General features: G+C 34.2%; 1 protein-coding gene across 9 annotated transcripts in view; it reads right to left on the minus strand.

The window, feature by feature from the left end:
* The window catches only part of RIT2 (Ras like without CAAX 2), a 468,395-nt gene that overhangs the window by 304,291 nt on the left and 144,411 nt on the right, over nucleotides 1-19,693 (minus strand). For all 9 annotated transcript variants that reach the window (XR_012032560.1, XM_072829420.1, XM_072829421.1 and 6 more), the window contains one exon: nucleotides 4,846-4,902. Coding sequence is in view for 8 of the 9 variants with exons in the window: in XM_072829420.1 (XP_072685521.1) it covers nucleotides 4,846-4,902 (57 nt within the window). In the remaining variant the exon portion in view is untranslated. The remainder of the gene's footprint in view (nucleotides 1-4,845; nucleotides 4,903-19,693) is intronic.

A 19,693-nucleotide genomic window follows, 5' to 3' on the forward strand; every position in this document is an offset into this window, starting at 1 on the left:
AGGTAAAGAACGTTTAGGGCTAAAATATATGCATAAATGTTTCAAGGCAGAAAGAGGCTTAGGAAGTTCGTTCATCTAAAATAAGGTAGATTTGGTTGAAACCCAAAAGGAGGTGGAATGTGACAAGTGTGTAAGCAACAGTAGCAAGACCATGAGAATCTTTATTCTTAGAATTTTATTCTTCATCCTAATAATAACTGACAACACTGGAAAATGTTAAGAAGAGCAAATTTGTGTTTTTAAAGATATTCCTGGACTCCGTGTAAAAACAACTGGAAGAGCTAGTCTAAATTGGAAATGGGGGTAGCTTAGAATAAGAAGGCAATGGCAGTTACAGAGAGATGGGGACAGTTTCAAGATATTTTTAGGAGGTAGCAACAACAGAATTTGCTGAGTGATTAATATAGGACAAGTTGAGATAGGTATCAAGAATTCTGTTGGGTTTTTGGCATGAAATCCTGTGGATAAAGAGGCTTCCTATGATAAATAATCCTAAAAGAAGTAAAAGTCTATTAAAGATAATCCATTATTAGCTAAATTTGAGGTTTACTCTTTTCTGCCTCAGAGCTATCTAAATGTAAAAGTCAATAATATATATATATATATTTTTTATCTCAGATAAGAGTACAGGACTGTAGATATTTAAACCTTTAGTCAGATCTTTAAAGACCTGGAGTCTTTCCCACCCTCTTGCAACTCTGCACATTGTATCATTATTATTTCATCTTTAGGACTTCTGATTCCAGAAATGCTCCAACTCAGTCACATGTTGTATCATATTACTTGGGTGCCTGTATTTTTTGTTCTTCTGGGAATGTCTTTTCTTCTTTCCTTCACTTGCCTAACTTCTATCCATCTTCAAAACTCAGTATGGGGAATAGTTTCTCTCCACATATTTGTTCCCCTTCAGGTCAGGTGAGATGTTCCCACATTGCCCTCTTCTGCATCTTCTGTTTTTCTATATCATGAACTCATTGCATGATCTTGTTTGCTAATTTATCTTTTCCACCTAACTGGGAGTGCTTCGAAAGCACTTGTGTTTTTCTCTCTATATATCCATGTATAGTGTAGTACCTGGCACATAATAGGTGCTAAATATCTATGTGATAAAATTTTATAGGCTTGCAGAGAAGGGAGGCCAAAACATTACTCTTTGAGGACAGTGAGAGATAATTACTAATTATGTACATGACTTGATCAAAGTTATGATACTGTGTAACTGAGAGGGAACACAAATCCTTCATGGTTCAAAATTTTCCATCCAGTATCAAATCTCTTATTCAGAGCAATCTATTTGATGCTATGTCTTGTTTCCACCCATGTAATTTTCCAAGTAAAGTTACCTGGTTTCCTATGCTCACAAGTTGCCTTCATTTGATTACCAATAAAACATGAAGAGAAACAATTCTCAACATATAAAGATATCAATAAATAATCATTTGAACTAAATAATCATTTGAACTAAATAATAAATAATCATTTGAACTAAATATACAGTCTACAAATGAGAACCTGATATTTATATTGTTGGTTTTGAGGAAAGGAACACTGTACTGTATTTCAAAAAAAAAAAAACTTGATATCCGATTGATATTAAACTAAAATTACATACAATAAGATTTTTAATTTTGAGTAAGTTACAATAAAATTTAAAGGACATAGCAAAACAAAGCATCCTAGGTCATTTTCTCAAATAACTCAAGTCTTTGAGAAATTCAGACTTCTCTGAAAAGTCTCCTCAAAGGATCCTGAATTCTAGAATGGACAGCAGGAATCTCTTGGGTTTTTTTTTTTAATTAGTTAATGAATTTTTAAAAGATTTTATTTATTTGATAGAGATAGAAAAAAAGAGGGCACAGGTAGGGGGAGCAGGAAGGGAGAAGCAGGCTCCTCACCCAGCAGGGAGCCTGGTGTGGGGCTTTATCCCAGGACCCCTGTCTCAGGACCCCAGCTGAAGGCAGACACTTAACTAACTGAACCACCCAGACACCTCCTCTCTTGGCTTTTAAACATAGGAAACTGTGATCTGAAATCACAGTGAATACAACTTTAAGAGGGGGTCACTGAACTTCCTCCCCATCCTTTCAAAACCTCTCAGCACTTTGCTTCTTTTTTATAGTAATAACTAAGTTCATAGATAACATAAATATTTGTGTATTTGTCTGAATTCTTTTTGAGTTGAAAATTTCTTAAGGGCTTGAACTGTGCTGTATTAATCTTTTATTTCTAGAGGACAAGCAAATTGCTTGGCAATGTAGGCATTTAAATTTTTTGCCGATCAAATTACATGCAATAGTTATTGCTAATGATTTATTACTAATTAAAAAATAATGTGTGTTTATTACGAAGGGTTGAACATCAGGACTTTGGTCAAAACATTTCTTATTATTCCATAATTACTTTACTATGGAAAAAAAATCAAACCATACTTAATGTCTAATGCTTAGAGTTACTCATTTTAAAGATTAAATTAAAGCTTCAATTTATCCATATTTGGCACCTAATTAAATTAAATTAAGTTCCTTAATTTAATTTTTGAGTGAAGTCTTCTCATGAAAGAATAGAATCAATACCTTTCAATATCCCTTTCATAGGTATCTTCTGTGGATTTGCAGATGCTAGACCCATTGCATTGGTTACTAAGATTGAAAATGTTGTCACTTAAGAAAAACAATTATGCCTTTGGGTACAACATTCATTGGTATCAGATAATATCCCTAATTCTTGTCAGTTAATAAAGGGAATCTAAATTTTCAGAATTGATGTAGATTTGAAAGAAAAATAATTTTAAGATGAATGTAAGGAAGAAAAACAACATGCAAATCCTTCAAACATTTCAGAGAAAAGCTCTTCAAAAACCTCAGTCAGTAGGATGACAAACAAATCTGCACAGAATTGAAAAAATATTCATTTCCTATATAAATTGTGAAATAAGTATCCTTAATAGGCATATTCTTCTCTAATTTGTACGATTTCAAAATGTACTAATATGAATTTCCCCTTGAGGGGCCATTAAATCAGCCAGACTGAGTTATAGTTATGTAGCTTGAGCAGATGAAAAGTAAATTATTGGGATTTTTACCTTCCTCAAACAGGATACCAATGGAAAATTATTAACCAATATTTTCATTAGAAAAGACAAGACATAAAATGATGGGAAATCGAATTGATAGTAATAAAGTGCTCTGTGTCTCCACTTTCAAACTTCTTCCTTTAAAGCTATTTTATTTATAGCCAGATAAAGGTACAATTTTAGCTGTCTGTTAGTGCAGAATGTCCAGTTAGCTTAATTTCAAATGATGGATGTACTTTATGGAAATCTAAAAAAATCATCATCATATTCTTCTTATTTCTTCCTCTTGAAAGAGCCATTTATAATTTATTCACATATATTGTCCTATTCAAGCTGTAGATGGGAGAGGCTGGTGAGCAAAGGTAGCTTTTTCAAATACCAAAGCATAGAAAGCTTAAACGATGATGAAAAGTAATGAACAACAGAGTGAATTTGTGATTTCACAAATGATATATTATACTGTTGAATTTTCCAGACTAGAGATTTCTCCTCTTCTGTAATTCATAGTGCGTTATGCAAAGTCACCAGCATTCCAGAAGCGAGATATTTAGAAAATGGATTTAGAGGATTGCTTCTAAAACTTTACAAAGTGATTATTTTCTCTTCAGAAATAAGACTCAACTCCTTGAGGAAGTGCTTTCTGATTAACAATGCATAAATTTCCTGCACTGAAATCTTACTAATTGGTTTAACTGATGAAGTCTTGCTGAATTGTGGGACATTTAAAAATGAGTACATTTTATTCATTTCAACAGCAGTATTCAGGCAGATACCTTATATCCTATTACATATAGGATAATATTTTATATACACAGTAGGACCTTGAATTAAAATTGCTTGATGAGCAAAATAGGAATTAGAGGATCATACCCCATGGAAGTGATGGTAGAAAATACTCAGACAAAGGGAATAAAGAGGATAAGGGATGAGGTGTATAGTCTAAATTGCTCACAATCTAGGCAACCAAGCAGCCATGAGGGGTCCAGAACTATGTGTTTTCCTTCTCCCATGAATTAACATTTGATGTGTTTTCAACAGTAATATGTTTCTAGACAACAAGTCCTATAGCAGACTCTGGGAATTTCCAACTGATCCTGCAGAGTAGCTCTTTGCAGGAGTAAAGCAATGTTAAAAACATCTTTTCTGCTTTGAGAGAGGAAGAAAACTTGTTCCCAATTGCAGTATTTTTGCTCTTAGCATGATAAAAAGAAAATTGGATAGGAAGAATGAAACATGCCTGGATTTTTGGCTTTAACAATATTTTGACTCTTTGGATCTCAGTTTCCGCATTTACCAGATGAGACTGGTGAACAAACTTATATCTATATCTAAAGTCTTTTCCAAATGCACCATTAACATGGTTAACCAATTCTGCAGTAGAAGATCCAGACACTGGATCCAGACACTAAGTGAGCAAATGACCAAATAAGCATACAATCAACATCAGTTATATTATCCAGAGCAGAGCTTTTCAAATGCAGGTAGATATCCATTAGTGGATCCTGAAGTCAACTTAATGTATTCCAGCCATCATTTATCAGGAAGAAATAGAATAGAATGAAAAATATGAGAGTACACAGTCAGAAGTAGGGACAAATACTGTTTCTCAAAGCTTGTATTATGGTAGCTTATAAGCTCTATATTTATGTGTATGCGTACTGGGTCATAATGTAAACATATTTCTTATTCTCCATAAACATCAACGATATTTGTCAGCCACTTATTTAGACTGTCTTTATTTGGTCTAAAAGAGAAAAGAGGCTCATACTCACCAATAGTGGGGTCGTGATAATCAGGAAACTGATGGCTAATAAACTGCATTGTCATTGCTGAAAAAAAATTAATTCAATTTAATAAAAATTCACCAATTCATCAATAAGTTATTCACCAATGTAGTTCATCAGTCTTTTAATAAGATCTAGTAAGTGACTTATTTCTCTGAGTGACTAGTTTAATTATGCAACATGAACCACCAAATGATAGAGAAAATTCTAGAGGAGAAAAAATGTTTTCTAGAAAGAAAATAATGCCAGATACTTCTCTGGAATAAATATATCAAAATTTTAAGTGTATTTTAATAAAAATTACATTGTAGTAAAAATAAGGCTCTTGGCATAATGAGAATATAAAGTAGCTATAGAATCCTTCTTGGCTTGCCTTGGTGTAAAAGTTGGTATTGGTTGAGAACCTTTTACTAAAGGTTCTATACATATTCTGGGACTTAGTTATCTCCCTCGTGTTTAAAATAAGGAGATAATCTCTGAGGCTCTGTTAGTTATTAAAGATACATGATTATATGAGTTTTTATCCTTAGCCAGCTTTTTCATTAAAATTATTTGTCACTGTTGTTTTGCTACTTAGGTCCTTTTGTTAATTTTCATTACTTTTGGGGGATATTTCCTCCAAATTCTCCACATTCTTTTCCAATCAATAATTTTACAAAATATCCATAATTTTTCTATTATAGTTTCCTCATGTAAATGTCCATTATTAGGAGACAAATAGGATGCTGAATGAAGCAAGAAACTTGGAAAAAGACTTGTATATAGTAGTTCTCTTCCTTCCTTTGCCCTTGCTAGACCTGCATAGCCCAGTGATAGCAAGAATCCTAAGTCAAGTTGGTGAGAAACTCCCACTCATGATATTTGATCTCCCTGGACTGTCTTCAGCAAGAATCATTTTAAGTCTGATTGGTAAGAATTCCCCTACTCCTGTTAGTAATTATCTATCCACCATTGCCTGTCCCCCCATTCCTTGCTCATAAATCTCCACTTTTCCTTGTTGTGTTTACAGTTGAGTCCAGGTCTATAATGAGTTCTCTTTAACCTTATTGCAATAGTTCCTGAATAAAATCTATTTTTACCATTTTACTACCCAGCTCTGGTTTCTTTTAACAATGTGTTCATGCTCCAGCAAATGTTTAAAACAGAGAAGACAGTTAAATTCAGCAAACCTGCACAAGGCACTAGACTAAACCTGCTGAGAAATGCAAAGAAACAGAATCTGACCCAGTGATAAAGAATTTCTGTTTACACTTTAATAGTGTTGACTTCCTGTCTTTGCATTGACAAAGGAAGTCTTCATATGAAAGTATTTCTTAATTTGACAGTTTAGGGCAAATTTTTGAAATGAAAATTAACATTTCTTACAGATGACTTAAAGAGTTAAATATTTCAGGTAAACAAACTGAAAGCAACATGTTTATTAAGTAGATATCAAGGAAAATTTGGATTTTTTTTTTTTTTTGTGAGTTTTTAAAAGAGCAGTATCCTCTATCTCTTACTGCCTGGCTGGTTTACTCCCAACTAGAGTGCGGAGATTGGAGGCCTAGCCTCACAATGAACTTTTGGCTTGGCTAGTCAATCAACTAAATTTCAAAGACAGCTCAGACTTAGTAACTTTAGAACTAAAAGGAGATTACCCACTCTACTTAAAGTGAAGAGATATGTACCTATTCACTAAGTGACAAAAGCCTCATCATCCACCTTATGATAATCAATTATCTAGGCTAAAATCTTGAAGATGTCTTTGGACATTTCCCCTCTCATATCTTCCATAGTTTCCATGAATTTTTATTTTACCTCTAAAATATCTTTCAAAATGTCTTAATTGTGATATTACACTAGTTTAGAATCTTTTATTTTAAATCCCTGTTGCCATAGACTTAAAATTGATTTCTCTGGAGCTCTTTTCTTTAACTTCCATTAACTTCCACAGTGACACCAGAATCATCTTTTTTTTAAAAAAAATCTAGTTATTCATATGTAAGCAACTGTTAGGATAAAGAATAAATGTGGTCCTTCATGGGTTCACTACATCTCTTCAGGCTTGACTTCTACCACTACTCAAACCCAGCTACTCTGTGTTCTCAGACTTAAAGAAGGAAGGACGTTCTACTCATGAGCATGCCTTTATCCTGTAGTGTAGCACAGCCTTCACCTTCTCCTTCATTTTAATATCATACTAACAAAGGCTCTCCTTGACCAAACCTTCATTAGGCTCCTCTGAAGCCTCCTTCTAAACCAGGCCATGATTGTCAGGCATCCATGCTCATCTCTGCTTTGCTAAGTTTTAGCTGTACCCTACCAAGTCAGTTTAGAGAGAATTTTCCACATTGATAAATGGTCACCCTTGATATCTGATCAAGTTCTTCATCTCCATCTGCCATGTTTGCTTTGGCTGACCTTCAGCAAGAATCCTATTAAGTTTATTCAGCCAGAATCTCCCCTGATTTTCCATTCACTAATTTCCAACTTGCTTCTTGGCTATGCATTCCCACTTGTCCCTATATTTGGAATTGAGCCCAGTATTGAGCCTCAGTATTGAGCTTCAGTATTGAGCCTCAGTATTGAGCCTCAGTTAACTGAGGGAGTTCTTTTTCCCCTATTATAATTTTTGTTGAAATCTATTTTCACCACTGTAGTGTCCAGCTCTGCTTTTCTTTAGCAATATGATAATTTCTCCACGCAAGTGTCATACTATTCAATCAACATATTTAAATTCTTCATCAACCAGGAGCCAGTACATGATAGTCCTCAAAGTTCCCAAGAAGCATTAGAAAACACTGTGTATAACTAGTGTTTAAGTTAATTTCTATAAACCTTGGAAAGAATTTTATTTTATTTTATTTTATTTTATTTTTTTTTTTTTGGAAAGAATTTTAAAGGTGAAGAAGTTTGGGACAAATTTAAGAAAGAATATATAACCATTTTAAAAACTGATATATATATATTTGATATAACACTTGAGAATCACAAAACCAGTATCAGAAATAAATGAATCAAAGATTTACTTCTTCACTTATTTATAAGAATACCTAGCATATATTTAGATGATGGAGTTTGTGCTTTCATGGAAACCTGCTGCTTTTTGTATAATTGAAAAAGCCCTTCAATTCTCAAATCCTCTGCCCTACCACTGAGACAGAACCAAAGAAAAGAGAGCCAGCTGAGCTTTGTTCCAGAACTTCAAAAGATAATTTTAGAAAGATTGATTTGTAAAAGTTTCTTTTGTGTTTTACAAAGTGGATGCCTGATGGGATGTGTAAGAGCCAGTTCCCTTTGCGAAGATGATATGTAAAACAAACAATTTTTAAAAAATCTCGCCTAAACACATGTCAAATTCAATGTCGGAGATAAGTAATCTGCTAAATATCTATTGATTGTATTGGAGACTAAATTTTATTTATTTTATAATATACAGGTTTACATCCTTAAAATCTGGGGATTCTACTTTCTTTTGCCAAAGAGCTATTCTGGCAGAAACTCAATAATAGCTCCTCCTTTCTTTTTAGATATTTTATTGTATCTTTATACAAAGGCTTTATAATGTCTTAACACATTGGTTTTTAAGTATCTAATGAAAATGAAGGTTTTTCCTGCCTTCCCCAAATATGCCATCCTATACATACATGTACACAATATATTTTTTAAGATTTTATTTATTTATTCGTGAGAGACACAGAGAGAGAGAGAGAGAGAGGCAGAGACACAGGCAGAGGGAGAAGCAGGCTCCATGCAGGAAGCCTGACATGGGACTCGATCCCGGGTCTCCAGGATCACGCACTGGGCTGAAGGCAGAGCTAAACCGCTGAGCCACCCGGGCTGCCCACCTGTACACAATATTAAGAGATATTGTCCTAGCGAATAATAAATTTCAGCAGTCAATCTTTTGGTTAAAAAGAGGACATCTATAAATATTGTGATTTAAGAGCTTCTAAAAACCCCAACCTCACATCTACCTCTCAGGCATTCCTAATATTCAGTGTAGATACCCATTTCTTATTATGCATTTTGGTTTATTTTTAAGGATTTTATCCATTTATTCATGAGAGACACAAAGAGAGAGACAGAGACATAGAGAGAAGGAGAAGCAGGCTCCCTGTGGGGAGCCGAACATGGGACTTGATCCCAGGACTCCAGGATCACCCTGAGTCAAAGGCAGATACTACTGAGCCACCCAGTGGCTGTATTTTGTTTTGTTTTGTTTTGTTGGTTTTTTGTTTGTTTGTTTGTTTGTTTGTTTGTTTGTTTAAGTATCCCTTGAGGAGTAGTATACAAAATTCCTAAACTTGAGTGTGAACCAGGTTGATGGATCAGTTGACAAAAAATACACCTGGAAATCATGAAAAAATTATATGTTCAGAAAGACTTAGGAAAGGAGGGCAATATATTACCAGAAATAAATTTCACAAATATTATCCTAGAGTTATTCTGTATGACTTTGTTGTTCTGTAAAAGATTATGAGTCACTTTGGAAAATTTTGAAGAGGAACAATCTCATATTTTCCATACACTTTAGAAAAGTTGCTGCATCAATAGAGTCAGAACATTTTTCAGGGATTACCAAAAAAAAAAAAAAAAAAAAAAAAAGTCTTTCAATAATAAGACAGGCTTGTTGTGAGTTTTTTTGTATATAAGTATGTATTTGAAATAGTTAAGAAATATTCTACAAAGTACTGAAACTCTGGACAATATAAAGAGGTTTATTGTATTCAGAGATTCACTCAGAGTCAAAATCATTGCCAGTGTACATTTAGCAGTTGTCTCAGAGATAGTATTACTGAACTCAGCTGTAGGCTGTGTACATCAGCCAGAAATAAGAATGCTAAGGAGGAAATGGGATGGGATGATGGGAAGCAAGCACAAAAATCGGTTGTATCCCTTTAGGTATCTTAGAACCCTTGATCAATATAGACTTGTGTGTATGAATTAGATAAATACTGGCATTGGACCACAGAATCTCTGTATCAAAGAGAGCCATTGGGGTAGTTATATTTATTTTTATGAAGGTTATTGATTTGTATATGCTAATTTTAAACTCTCTACTTTCCTAAAGGATTTTATTATTTGAGCTATTTTTATCATACATTTTAGGAGTTTCTATCATATATATATATACAAATAGAAACAGCTTCCACTTCTTGTTTCATAATTTATCTTGTTAATATTCATTGGTTAATTCATCTATCCAGGAAAGAATTAAATAGCAGTGCAGACAATGATCATTTTGACTTTTTTCTTGATCTCAGTGGGAACAACTTTTATTTTCACAGTAAAATACTGGCATTAGTATTGTGATATATTACATATTTCATCATATTATGGAAGTAGTAATTGATTTCTGCTTTTTTGAAATCAATAAGGAATCAGAGTTGTACTTCTTCAAAGATTTTTTTCAGTATAATGTAGATAATCACATGATTTTTCTCCTGAAAACCATTAATGGATAACATTTTTTGATGACTTATTTTAATAGCCATCCATATATTAAGCCAAATTTGCATCCAGGATTGAATCTATTTTGTCACAATGCCTTATTTTCCTTAATGTGGTATTAGAATATACTAATACGTTATTTAGGATTTTCAAGTTCCTATCCATAAGTAATGTTTGTTTTCTTTGTTGGGTTATCTTCACCTGGATTAGTATCAATCCTATGTTTCCCTTATAAAATAATTTGGGAGATTTTCATTCATTTTCTATGCTCTGAAACAATATAGCATTGGAACCATATGGCTTTTGAAAGTTTAGTAGAACCTATGAAACCATCCAGGCCAGTTGTCTTTTTCATAGAAGTAGTTCCTTGGTAACCTTTCTCTGCTTATTCTGTGCATATTTATCTATTCAAGTTTTCTAACTCTGCTGGGCACAGTTTTAGGAAACTATTATTCCAACAACTTTTCCATTTAGATTTTCAGTCTTTTCAAAGAAGTGTGCCTTGTGATGTTTTCAATTTCCTTTTTATTAGTACAGTTTCCTCCTTATAATTTTTTTCCTGTATCCATTATTTCTTTGTTTAAAGTAGTTTTCAGTTTGTCTATTTTGTAGATTGTTTTCAAAAGATTTTAATGCTTGTTTCATTATGATTACTATGATTAATAATAATATCCGTGGATTTTCTTTTATTTCCTTTGTTGCTTTTGTCTGTATTATTTCCCTGGTTGTTTTATTATTTCTTTGGTTTACTTTTTTCATTAACTCATTCATTTATTTTTATTCTTTTAAATTTTGTTGATAAACTTATTGTAGATATGAATTATCCTCTGATCTCTACTTTCTATCTTCTATATAGTTCTATATTCTTCTTCAGAAATTTATGATTTCTACTTGTATTTTTCCTTTCATGTATGAGTTGATAAGTAGGAAGCTCTTTTCAATTTCCAGCTGGTGGAGATTTTTTAATTTTATTTTTAATTTCAGTTTTATTGCCTTGTGATCAGAGAGTATTACTTCTAATAACTGCACTTTATGTAACTTACTAATATTTGGGGGGCCTTAAAATATAATTAATGTGTTTAATAAAGCAAAATATATTGATAAGAAAGTAGTATTTGATACATATATCAATAAGATTTACTTTATTATTTTTAACTGTTTCATATTCTTATATTTTGTCCACTGCTCTTTGTGCTGAGAATGATGTATATGTTCATGAATTATAGATAATTATAGTCTTATTTGGTGTATAAGTATTGTTACCAGTAATATCTTTGCTGTGGTTTGTGGCTTTTATTATTTAAAAAGTGTCTTTCCTCATCTCATGTAATTATTTTTGTCTTTTTTGTCTGATACCAATATTATAATTACTGCTTTGTTTCTAATTTGCCTACTTTATCTTTGCCAATTATTTTGCTTTTAAATAATTTCATTTTAGGTGGGTTTACTGTATACTACATAGTGTTGGATATTGTTCAAGAGGCAATTTGGAAATTGTTTTCTTTTAATAGGCAAGTTTAGTTATTCACACCTACCTATTCTTATGTTCCTCCATGTTTTTGCATGGCTTGATAGCTCATTTTGTTTTAGCACCACATAATATTCCACTGTCTGGATATACCACAGTTTACTTATTTATTCACCTATTGAAGGACATCTTCATTGCTTCCAAATTTTGGTAATTATGAACAAGGCTATTATAAATATCATTTGCAGGTTTTTTTGTGGCTATAAGTTTTCTTTTTTCTTTTTTTGAATATTTTATTTATGTATTCATGAGAGACAGAGAGAGAGGCAGAGACATAGGCAGAGGGAGAAGCATGGTCCCTGCAGGGAGCCCGATGTGGGACCTGATCCCAGGACCCCAAGATCATTCCCTGAGCCAAAGGCAGATGCCAACCACTGAGCCACCCAGGTGCCCTATGGTTCTAAGTTTTCAATTCCTTTGGATAGATACCAAGAAATATGATTGCTAGATATGTTTATATCAAATATGTTTTAGTTTTCTAAGAAACTGCCAAACTGTCCTCCAAAGTGCCTGTACCACTTTGCATTTCCAGCAGAAATGAATGGAAGTTTCTTTATTTGAACTTTAGCTCCATATCTTTGCCAACATTTGGTATTGTCAATAGTCTTGATTTTGACCATTCTAGTTGGTATAGAATGGTGCTTTGTTGTTTTAATTCATATTTCCCTGATGACATATCATGTGGCACACATTTTTATATGCTTAATTGCCGTGTAGATTTTTTTCTTCAGCAAGGTGTCTGCTAAAGTCTTTAGCCATTTTTAAGTCATGCTGTTTGTTTGCTTATTGTAGGTTTTATGAGTTCGTTGTATATTTTGAATGTCCCTTTCTTCCTTCCTTCCTTCCTTCTTTTTTTTTTTTTTTTCTTTAGAGAGAGAGAGAACACACAAGTAAGGGTGGGAAGGAGGGGCAGAGGGAGAGGGAGAGAGAATCTTAAGCAGGCTCTACACCCAGCATATAGTCCATGCAGGGCTCAAACACATGGCCCTGAGATCGTGACCTGAGCGAAAATTAAGAGTCAGATGTTTAACTGATTGAACCACCCAGATGTTCCTGCATAAGTCTTTTATCAGATGTGTCTTTTGAAAAGAGTTTCTCCTAGTCTATAACTAATTCTTTTGATATTGTCTTTAGGAGAAGAGAAGTTTTTAGTTTTTTTAAAGATTTTATTCATTCAGAGGCAGAGACATAGGCAGAGGGAGAAGCAGGCTCCCTATGGGAAGCCTGATGTGGGACTCTATCCCAGGCCCCAGGAACACAATCTGATCCAAAAGCAGATGCTCGACCGCTGAGCCACCTAGGTGCCCAGAAATTTTTAATTTTAATAAAGCCCAGCTTCTTATTTTTTTTCTGCCTTATGCCAAGATATTGAATCTCAAAAGACATTGCCATACCCAAGGTCTTCTGTTTTCTCTTATGTTATCCTCTAGGATTTTATAGGTTTTTATTCTACATTTATGTCTATGATTTATTTTGAGTTAATTTTTGATCTGTATAAGGTCTATGTCAAGAATCATTTTTTTTGTATGTGAATCTCCACTTTTTTCAGCACTGTTTATTAAAGAGCCTATCTTTGCTCCATTATATTGCCTTTACTTCCTTGTCAAAGATCAATTCATTATACTTATGGGGCCATGAGGCTTAGACGTATTTCAGGAAGGAAAGGAAATGGATTTTGTTGAACACATAGTAATCTGTAGTATATGGAGTAAAAGATCATCAGAAGGAAATGTGAAAATGTCAAATGAAGAAAAATAAAATGTCACCCTTTTCACCCCCGCAAAGAATAATCAATCATTTCCTGAAAAACTAAGGTCTTAATGTTACTATTTTTCTTTCTAATTTCCATGAAAGATGTTTCTACATTTTTTAAAAATAAAACATCTTTAAAGGTGAACACCTCAAGGAATTATCAAAAAAAAAAAAAAAAAATCCACACCTGTTTCACTTCTTACAAGTTGAAGCAGTCTACATGGTGGAAATCTACGTATAACTTTGTACATTTTAAAATTAATTCTCTAGCTAGGAGTATTTCTGAAATGATGGGTAAAGGTGTTTTGTTTTGTTTTGTTTTATTTTTCAGCTTAATTCTGTGGTCATCATGAAAAATCTGGGACAGGAGATAGTGATGGGAGGTTTGTCACACTCATGCACATCAGCACTTCTTAAATTAGTTTGTCTTTCACTGGCTTTATGAATACAAAGAAAGAGTGGAGTGCATATAGGTAGACATTTAAAAATTAGAAACACTGAGTCATCCATTGTAATCTTAGTAAGAGTAATTAGGTATAGAAATAAAGAATATTTGGTGGACTTGTACTCTGTCATTTTTATTTCTAAGATTATTCCAGTTAGCGGATGACCTTTGCTAGCAAATAAGATACTTCCCCTCTCCCCACCATTGAAATGGACATTAACTTAATATTAAGCTACAGATCAGGAAGTGCCTGATGGATTTTGTATCAAAGACGCTTTTCTGTTACTAGTGGTCATCCCATTAACATATGTTATGTAAATGTAGTGATTGCTTAGACTTTATAAAATATTCATTAAATACATACAATAAATAATAGGCAATTGCATCTTCAATGTTCATACAAAAGTATGGTAAGAGATGAAATATAATCATTTTTTAAAAAAACAAACCCATTTTGATTCGACTCCTCTTTTTTCATGCATATGTTCCTTATTTAAATTTCCATTTTATTATTCAGATATTCCAATAATTTACTCTTTCATTTTAAAGTTAAATTTAAATCAACTGCTTCTTGTTTTGCATAATTCAGTATTAAACCATCAAATTTACCTACATGAAAAATCTGACAATATTATATATCACCTTGCTTGGAATGTCAGAGGTATTTACCCCAAGGCAGAGACTAGCAGTTATGAAAAAGGGAATTTATAGAAAGGAGTAATTTTCTACAAATTTTTTAAAAGATTAAAATATTGCATAAAATCACACTACTTTATTATTACTCTCCTCAGCTTTCTGACCCCCAAAGGAGTTTAATATTTATGGAAAGTACTGAACTGAAACTTTGGGGAATGATATAATCTAATTACACAGAGATGGAGGTTGACAAGTCAATGCTTTCCCTTTGGGATATTGAAGCCTGTCAGTGGAGTAGGGAAGATGACGGGAATCTGGTCTGGTCACTAAGACATACTGCCATTTGTCTCTTGGTTTGTTGTGGTACCTTAATAAAATTACTTAAACTTTCTATGTAATTTTTCTTATCTACAAAATGAGAGGAAGACAGAAAGACAATTTAAAAATGCATCCAGATTAAGCATTCAGCAATACATCTTCATTTTATTCTCACTACCATCATTTGTTCTCCGTCCATTTAGGATCGTGTTCTGTTATCTCTATTCTAATTTTGTCTTCTATTGAGTCATTGTCATATGTTCCAGCCATACACTTCTTGAGGGTTTTTCAAGCCTCTCCAGCCATGACCCTGTCCAGGGAAGTCTTTGCTGGTGCTATTTCCTTTGCTGAAATGTTCTATGCCCAGATAACTGCTTGGTTTGCCTGTCTCAGATTATCAAACACATGTGACTTCCTTTGGGAGGTGCTCTCTCACCAATGAATTTAAATCAAAACCCATTCCTCCTCACTAGAACTCCCTATGCTCCCTTCCTGATACTCATTCATTCTATTCGAAAATATTTTTTATGGACCAGACACTGCTTTATATAATGTGCCACATCCTGCTTTCAGGTGCTTCAGACACAGCATTTAGGAAAATGGACTTCTGCCCTTTAGGGTCTTACATTCTAGAAGGTGAGAGAGATACAAAAAATTGGAGAGAGATACAAAAGTAAAAATGCCACACATTTGCATATACATCAACAGTCTGTTAATGGTGACAACTACTACTATAGAAAAAGTAAAATTATTATAGGATTATGTTAAGATATAAAAATATGTTATATTAGGATGGACTCTGTGGAAAAAAATTAATGGAAATATAATTCCCAGGAAGAATAGGAACAATGTCACATTTTTAACTACTAGAAAACTTGTTCATGTAGTTTTTTTTTTTTTTTTTTTTTTTTTAAAGATTTTATTTATTTATTCATGATAGTCACAGAGAGAGAGAGAGAGAGGCAGAGACACAGGCAGAGGGAGAAGCAGGCTCCATGCACCGGGAGCCCGATGTGGGACTCGATCCCGGGTCTCCAGGATCGCGCCCTGGGCCAAAGGCAGGCGCCAAATCGCTGCGCCACCCAGGGATCCCTGTTCATGTAGTTTTTAAAAAGAGAATGTCTTTTACGCCTCAATGGATATATTTATTAGAAATATATCATTATTTAAAACATCATTACTTAAAGTAAGCTGAGAATTATATCCTATAAAAAATTTAAATTTAGGATGAAATTTTTAGATATCAATCTAAAAGTACACAAGTTGAGGGCACAGGGTGGCTCAGTTGGTTAAGCATCCAACTCTTGATTTTGGCTCAGGTCGTGGTCTTAGGGTCATGAGATGGAGCCCAGTGTCCAGCTCTATGCTAAGCCTGGAGTCTGTTTGAGATTCTCTCCCTCTCCCTCTCCATCTGCCCATCCCCCCACTTGCATGCTCTGAATAAATACATAAATACACAAATAAAATCTTTTTAAAAAGTGTACAAGTTGAGTACTTAATCCTTCAAAATTCCTTTATGGAATAATATAACAAAAATGTTTTAACATCTGTATTAACTTGATCAGGGTCACAGATCTATCATGAAATCAAGTTGGTTGGGCCATAGAACTCACCCCAAAGCCAGAGCTTTCCATTGTACTAATTGCTTCTTATTAATTCCCCTCTCTTTCTCTTTCTCTCTCTCTCTCTCTCGGTTTCATTTTTCTTGGTTTTTGAGAGAGGTTAGGGAAGGGAAGAGGGAGAGAGAAAGAATCTCAAGCATGACTATGCCCAGCTCAGAGCTCCACACAAGGCTTGATCTCATGACCCTGAGATCATGACCTGAGCTGAAATCAAGTCAGCACTTAACTGAGGCTCCTCTAATTCCTCGCTCTTACTTTTTTTTTTTTTTTTTTTTTTTTTTATGATAGGCACACAGTGAGAGAGAGAGAGAGGCAGAGACACAGGCAGAGGGAGAAGCAGGCTCCATGCACCGGGAGCCTGACGTGAGATTCGATCCCGGGTCTCCAGGATCGCGCCCTGGGCCAAAGGCAGGCGCCAAACCACTGTGCCACCCAGGGATCCCTAATTCCTCGCTCTTAACTGAAAATGTGTGCTCTCTCATGAATGGGCCATTTGCTGAATAATAGCATAGATATGTCAGAAATATTTTTATTTTTGAATGGATAAATATGTGAATAAGTCTAAAATTATCTCCTGATTTAAACTAAGGTGAAAATGGTTCATAGTTCTCTTATTTTTGCACTAGAACTCCCAGTCACAAACATTTTCTAAAATGCACTGAGTCAAGGGGTCAGAAACAGCCTCATGAAAAGCCATAGCATGAGGTATTTCTCAAGGAGGGCAGGCCATCCTGTAGAGTACTTGAGGTGGCTCTCAACCTGGAATGCTCCAAACAGGAATAAATAGGATCCTTTTAAGGTCAAGGTAATATGGAGGTATTAGTAATAGCAATATAAGAGGGTCTTTATGGAGTTTACAAAGACATCCAAAGATTTTTCTTTTCTTCTTTGAAGCTTTTAATACTGAAGAGTTTAAACTGTTGGGTAGACTGAAAAGAATACTGACTCAGAAATTAGGTGAGAGCAGTCATCTTGACTCTGATGCCACCATTCTTTTTCACCAATTCATATCTCTCTAACATGAATGGGGGTCTCCTGTTCATCTCTAACATGATAAGGTTCTCCTCATCTCCTGTTCTTTCTTTTTTTTTTTTTCTCCTGTTATTTCTAGGGCTACTAAAGTTTCTTTTTTTTTTTTAATACTTTTTTTTTATTTTTTTTTAATTTATTTATGATAGTCATACAGAGAGAGAGAGAGAGGCAGAGACACAGGCAGAGGGAGAAGCAGGCTCCATGCACCGGGAGCCCGACGTGGGATTCGATCCCCGGTCTCCAGGATCGCGCCCTGGGCCAAAGGCAGGTGCTAAACTGCTGCGCCACCCAGGGATCCCAAGTTTCTAAATTTTTACAAAATCAGCATTTAGAAAGTGGAATTCAGCAATGGGAATTTAGTGCCTTCTAAATCAAAAGTATAATTTGACACATTTATATGAGGATGCAAGAAGCTCGTAACCCAGATGAATGCCAAACCTATGCCTACAAGATCTGAGTTTTCTCCACTAATTATTATATTCTTGGACTAGAGCCATCATAGTTCAAAGGCAGACAGGTAATCTGAGAATGTAATTTAAATTTTCATTTAGTTATAAAACATGTATTGCAGGTCTGATATATTTCCCTGTGCCCATACATCTGTGGATATAGGATAAAGACGGTTGAGAGGGAAGATTTGAGATCTGGAGGTTAAGGAGTAGATTAGAAAATGGTATCATTTGAGGGTACCTGGGTGGCTCAGTCTTGTAAGCATCTGACTCTTCAACTTAGCTCATGTTTTGATCTCAAGGTCATGAGTCAAGCCCCACATGCCCAGGATGGTACCTATATAAGGAAGAAAGAAAGAAAAGAAAAAAAGAAAGAAAAGAAAAGAAAAGAAAAGAAAAGAAAAGAAAAGAAAAGAAAAGAAAAGAAAAGAAAAGAAAAAAGAAAAAAAGAAAAGAAAAAGAAAAAGAAAGAAAGAAAAAAAGAAGAAAGAAGAAGAGAGAAAGAAGAAAGAAAAGAAAGAAAGAAAGAAAGAAAGAAAGAAAGAAAGAAAGAAAGAAAGAAAGAAAGAAAGAGAAAGAAAGACACCATGTGGTTGGGGGAATGGCACTAAACCAGGGAAATGAATGGGAGAGGCAACCTTGCAGTTCTCCATTTCCTTGAGGGTTTCCTCTTCCATGGAGTACTTCCCTTCCCTTCCCCTTTTCTTCTTCTCCCCATAAAGTATCTGACAACAGAGAGAAATGGTGCTTTCTAGGACATTAAAAATTCTATTTATCTTCACTGACTGATTTTCAAGGATGATTGATGGGACACAAAAAGAAGTGATGGATATTAAAACTCAATATTACCAGTCAATCCTTTTTGCTCTATTCTGACGGATTATTTTGTACTCAATGAAACAAAGAAGAAAAATAGACATTTTCACCAGTCATTTCCCAAGTATTTTATCATTTAGGATAAACTTCATCTCTTTAAGTAAATTCAATACTATTGATGCTGTATACACATGTACTAACATAGGTAAATATATCTTTCTCCCTAACTCTATTCTTAGAGTATAATAATTAATGGAGACAATTATTGGAGTCTGATTCATGTGAATGGGTAATGGTAACCAGAAACTCTTAAAGTGCTCAGATTTTAGAATATATTTGGTTTGCCATGGAAGTTGTAATAGATGTTAATATCTAGTCTATATCTGAATATTCTTATTATTTGCCACAGTAAGAATTTACTCTGTCTTGACACCTTGATCCTGCAGTCAAAGCATTTCCTGGCATTTCATCATGTTAGTAACTGATAGACATTATACATCTTGGGACTGAAGGCTTTTCTTTCATAGCTTTGGAAGAAGATTCCCAAAGCATAAAATACCTGTGATTTATAGTATTATAATATTTTCATATTTGCTAAGAATTTTTCTTTGTTTGATGAACCTCCATCTTATTTCTAGGAATTGTGTACTACTCTGAAGACTAAGTCATAGGCCGCTAATGAGGTTCAGGACACACTACCCCAAAATATGGCATGGTGGCATATTGAATATTAAAGTGAAGGAATGTGAGAAACAGCAGGTATAGGAAAGATTCTCAGTCTCCCTTGAAGCAGGTCATAAGGCCC

This window comes from Canis lupus, chromosome 6 (assembly GCF_048164855.1).
Source record: "Canis lupus baileyi chromosome 6, mCanLup2.hap1, whole genome shotgun sequence".
Classification (NCBI taxonomy): Eukaryota; Metazoa; Chordata; class Mammalia; order Carnivora; family Canidae; genus Canis; species Canis lupus.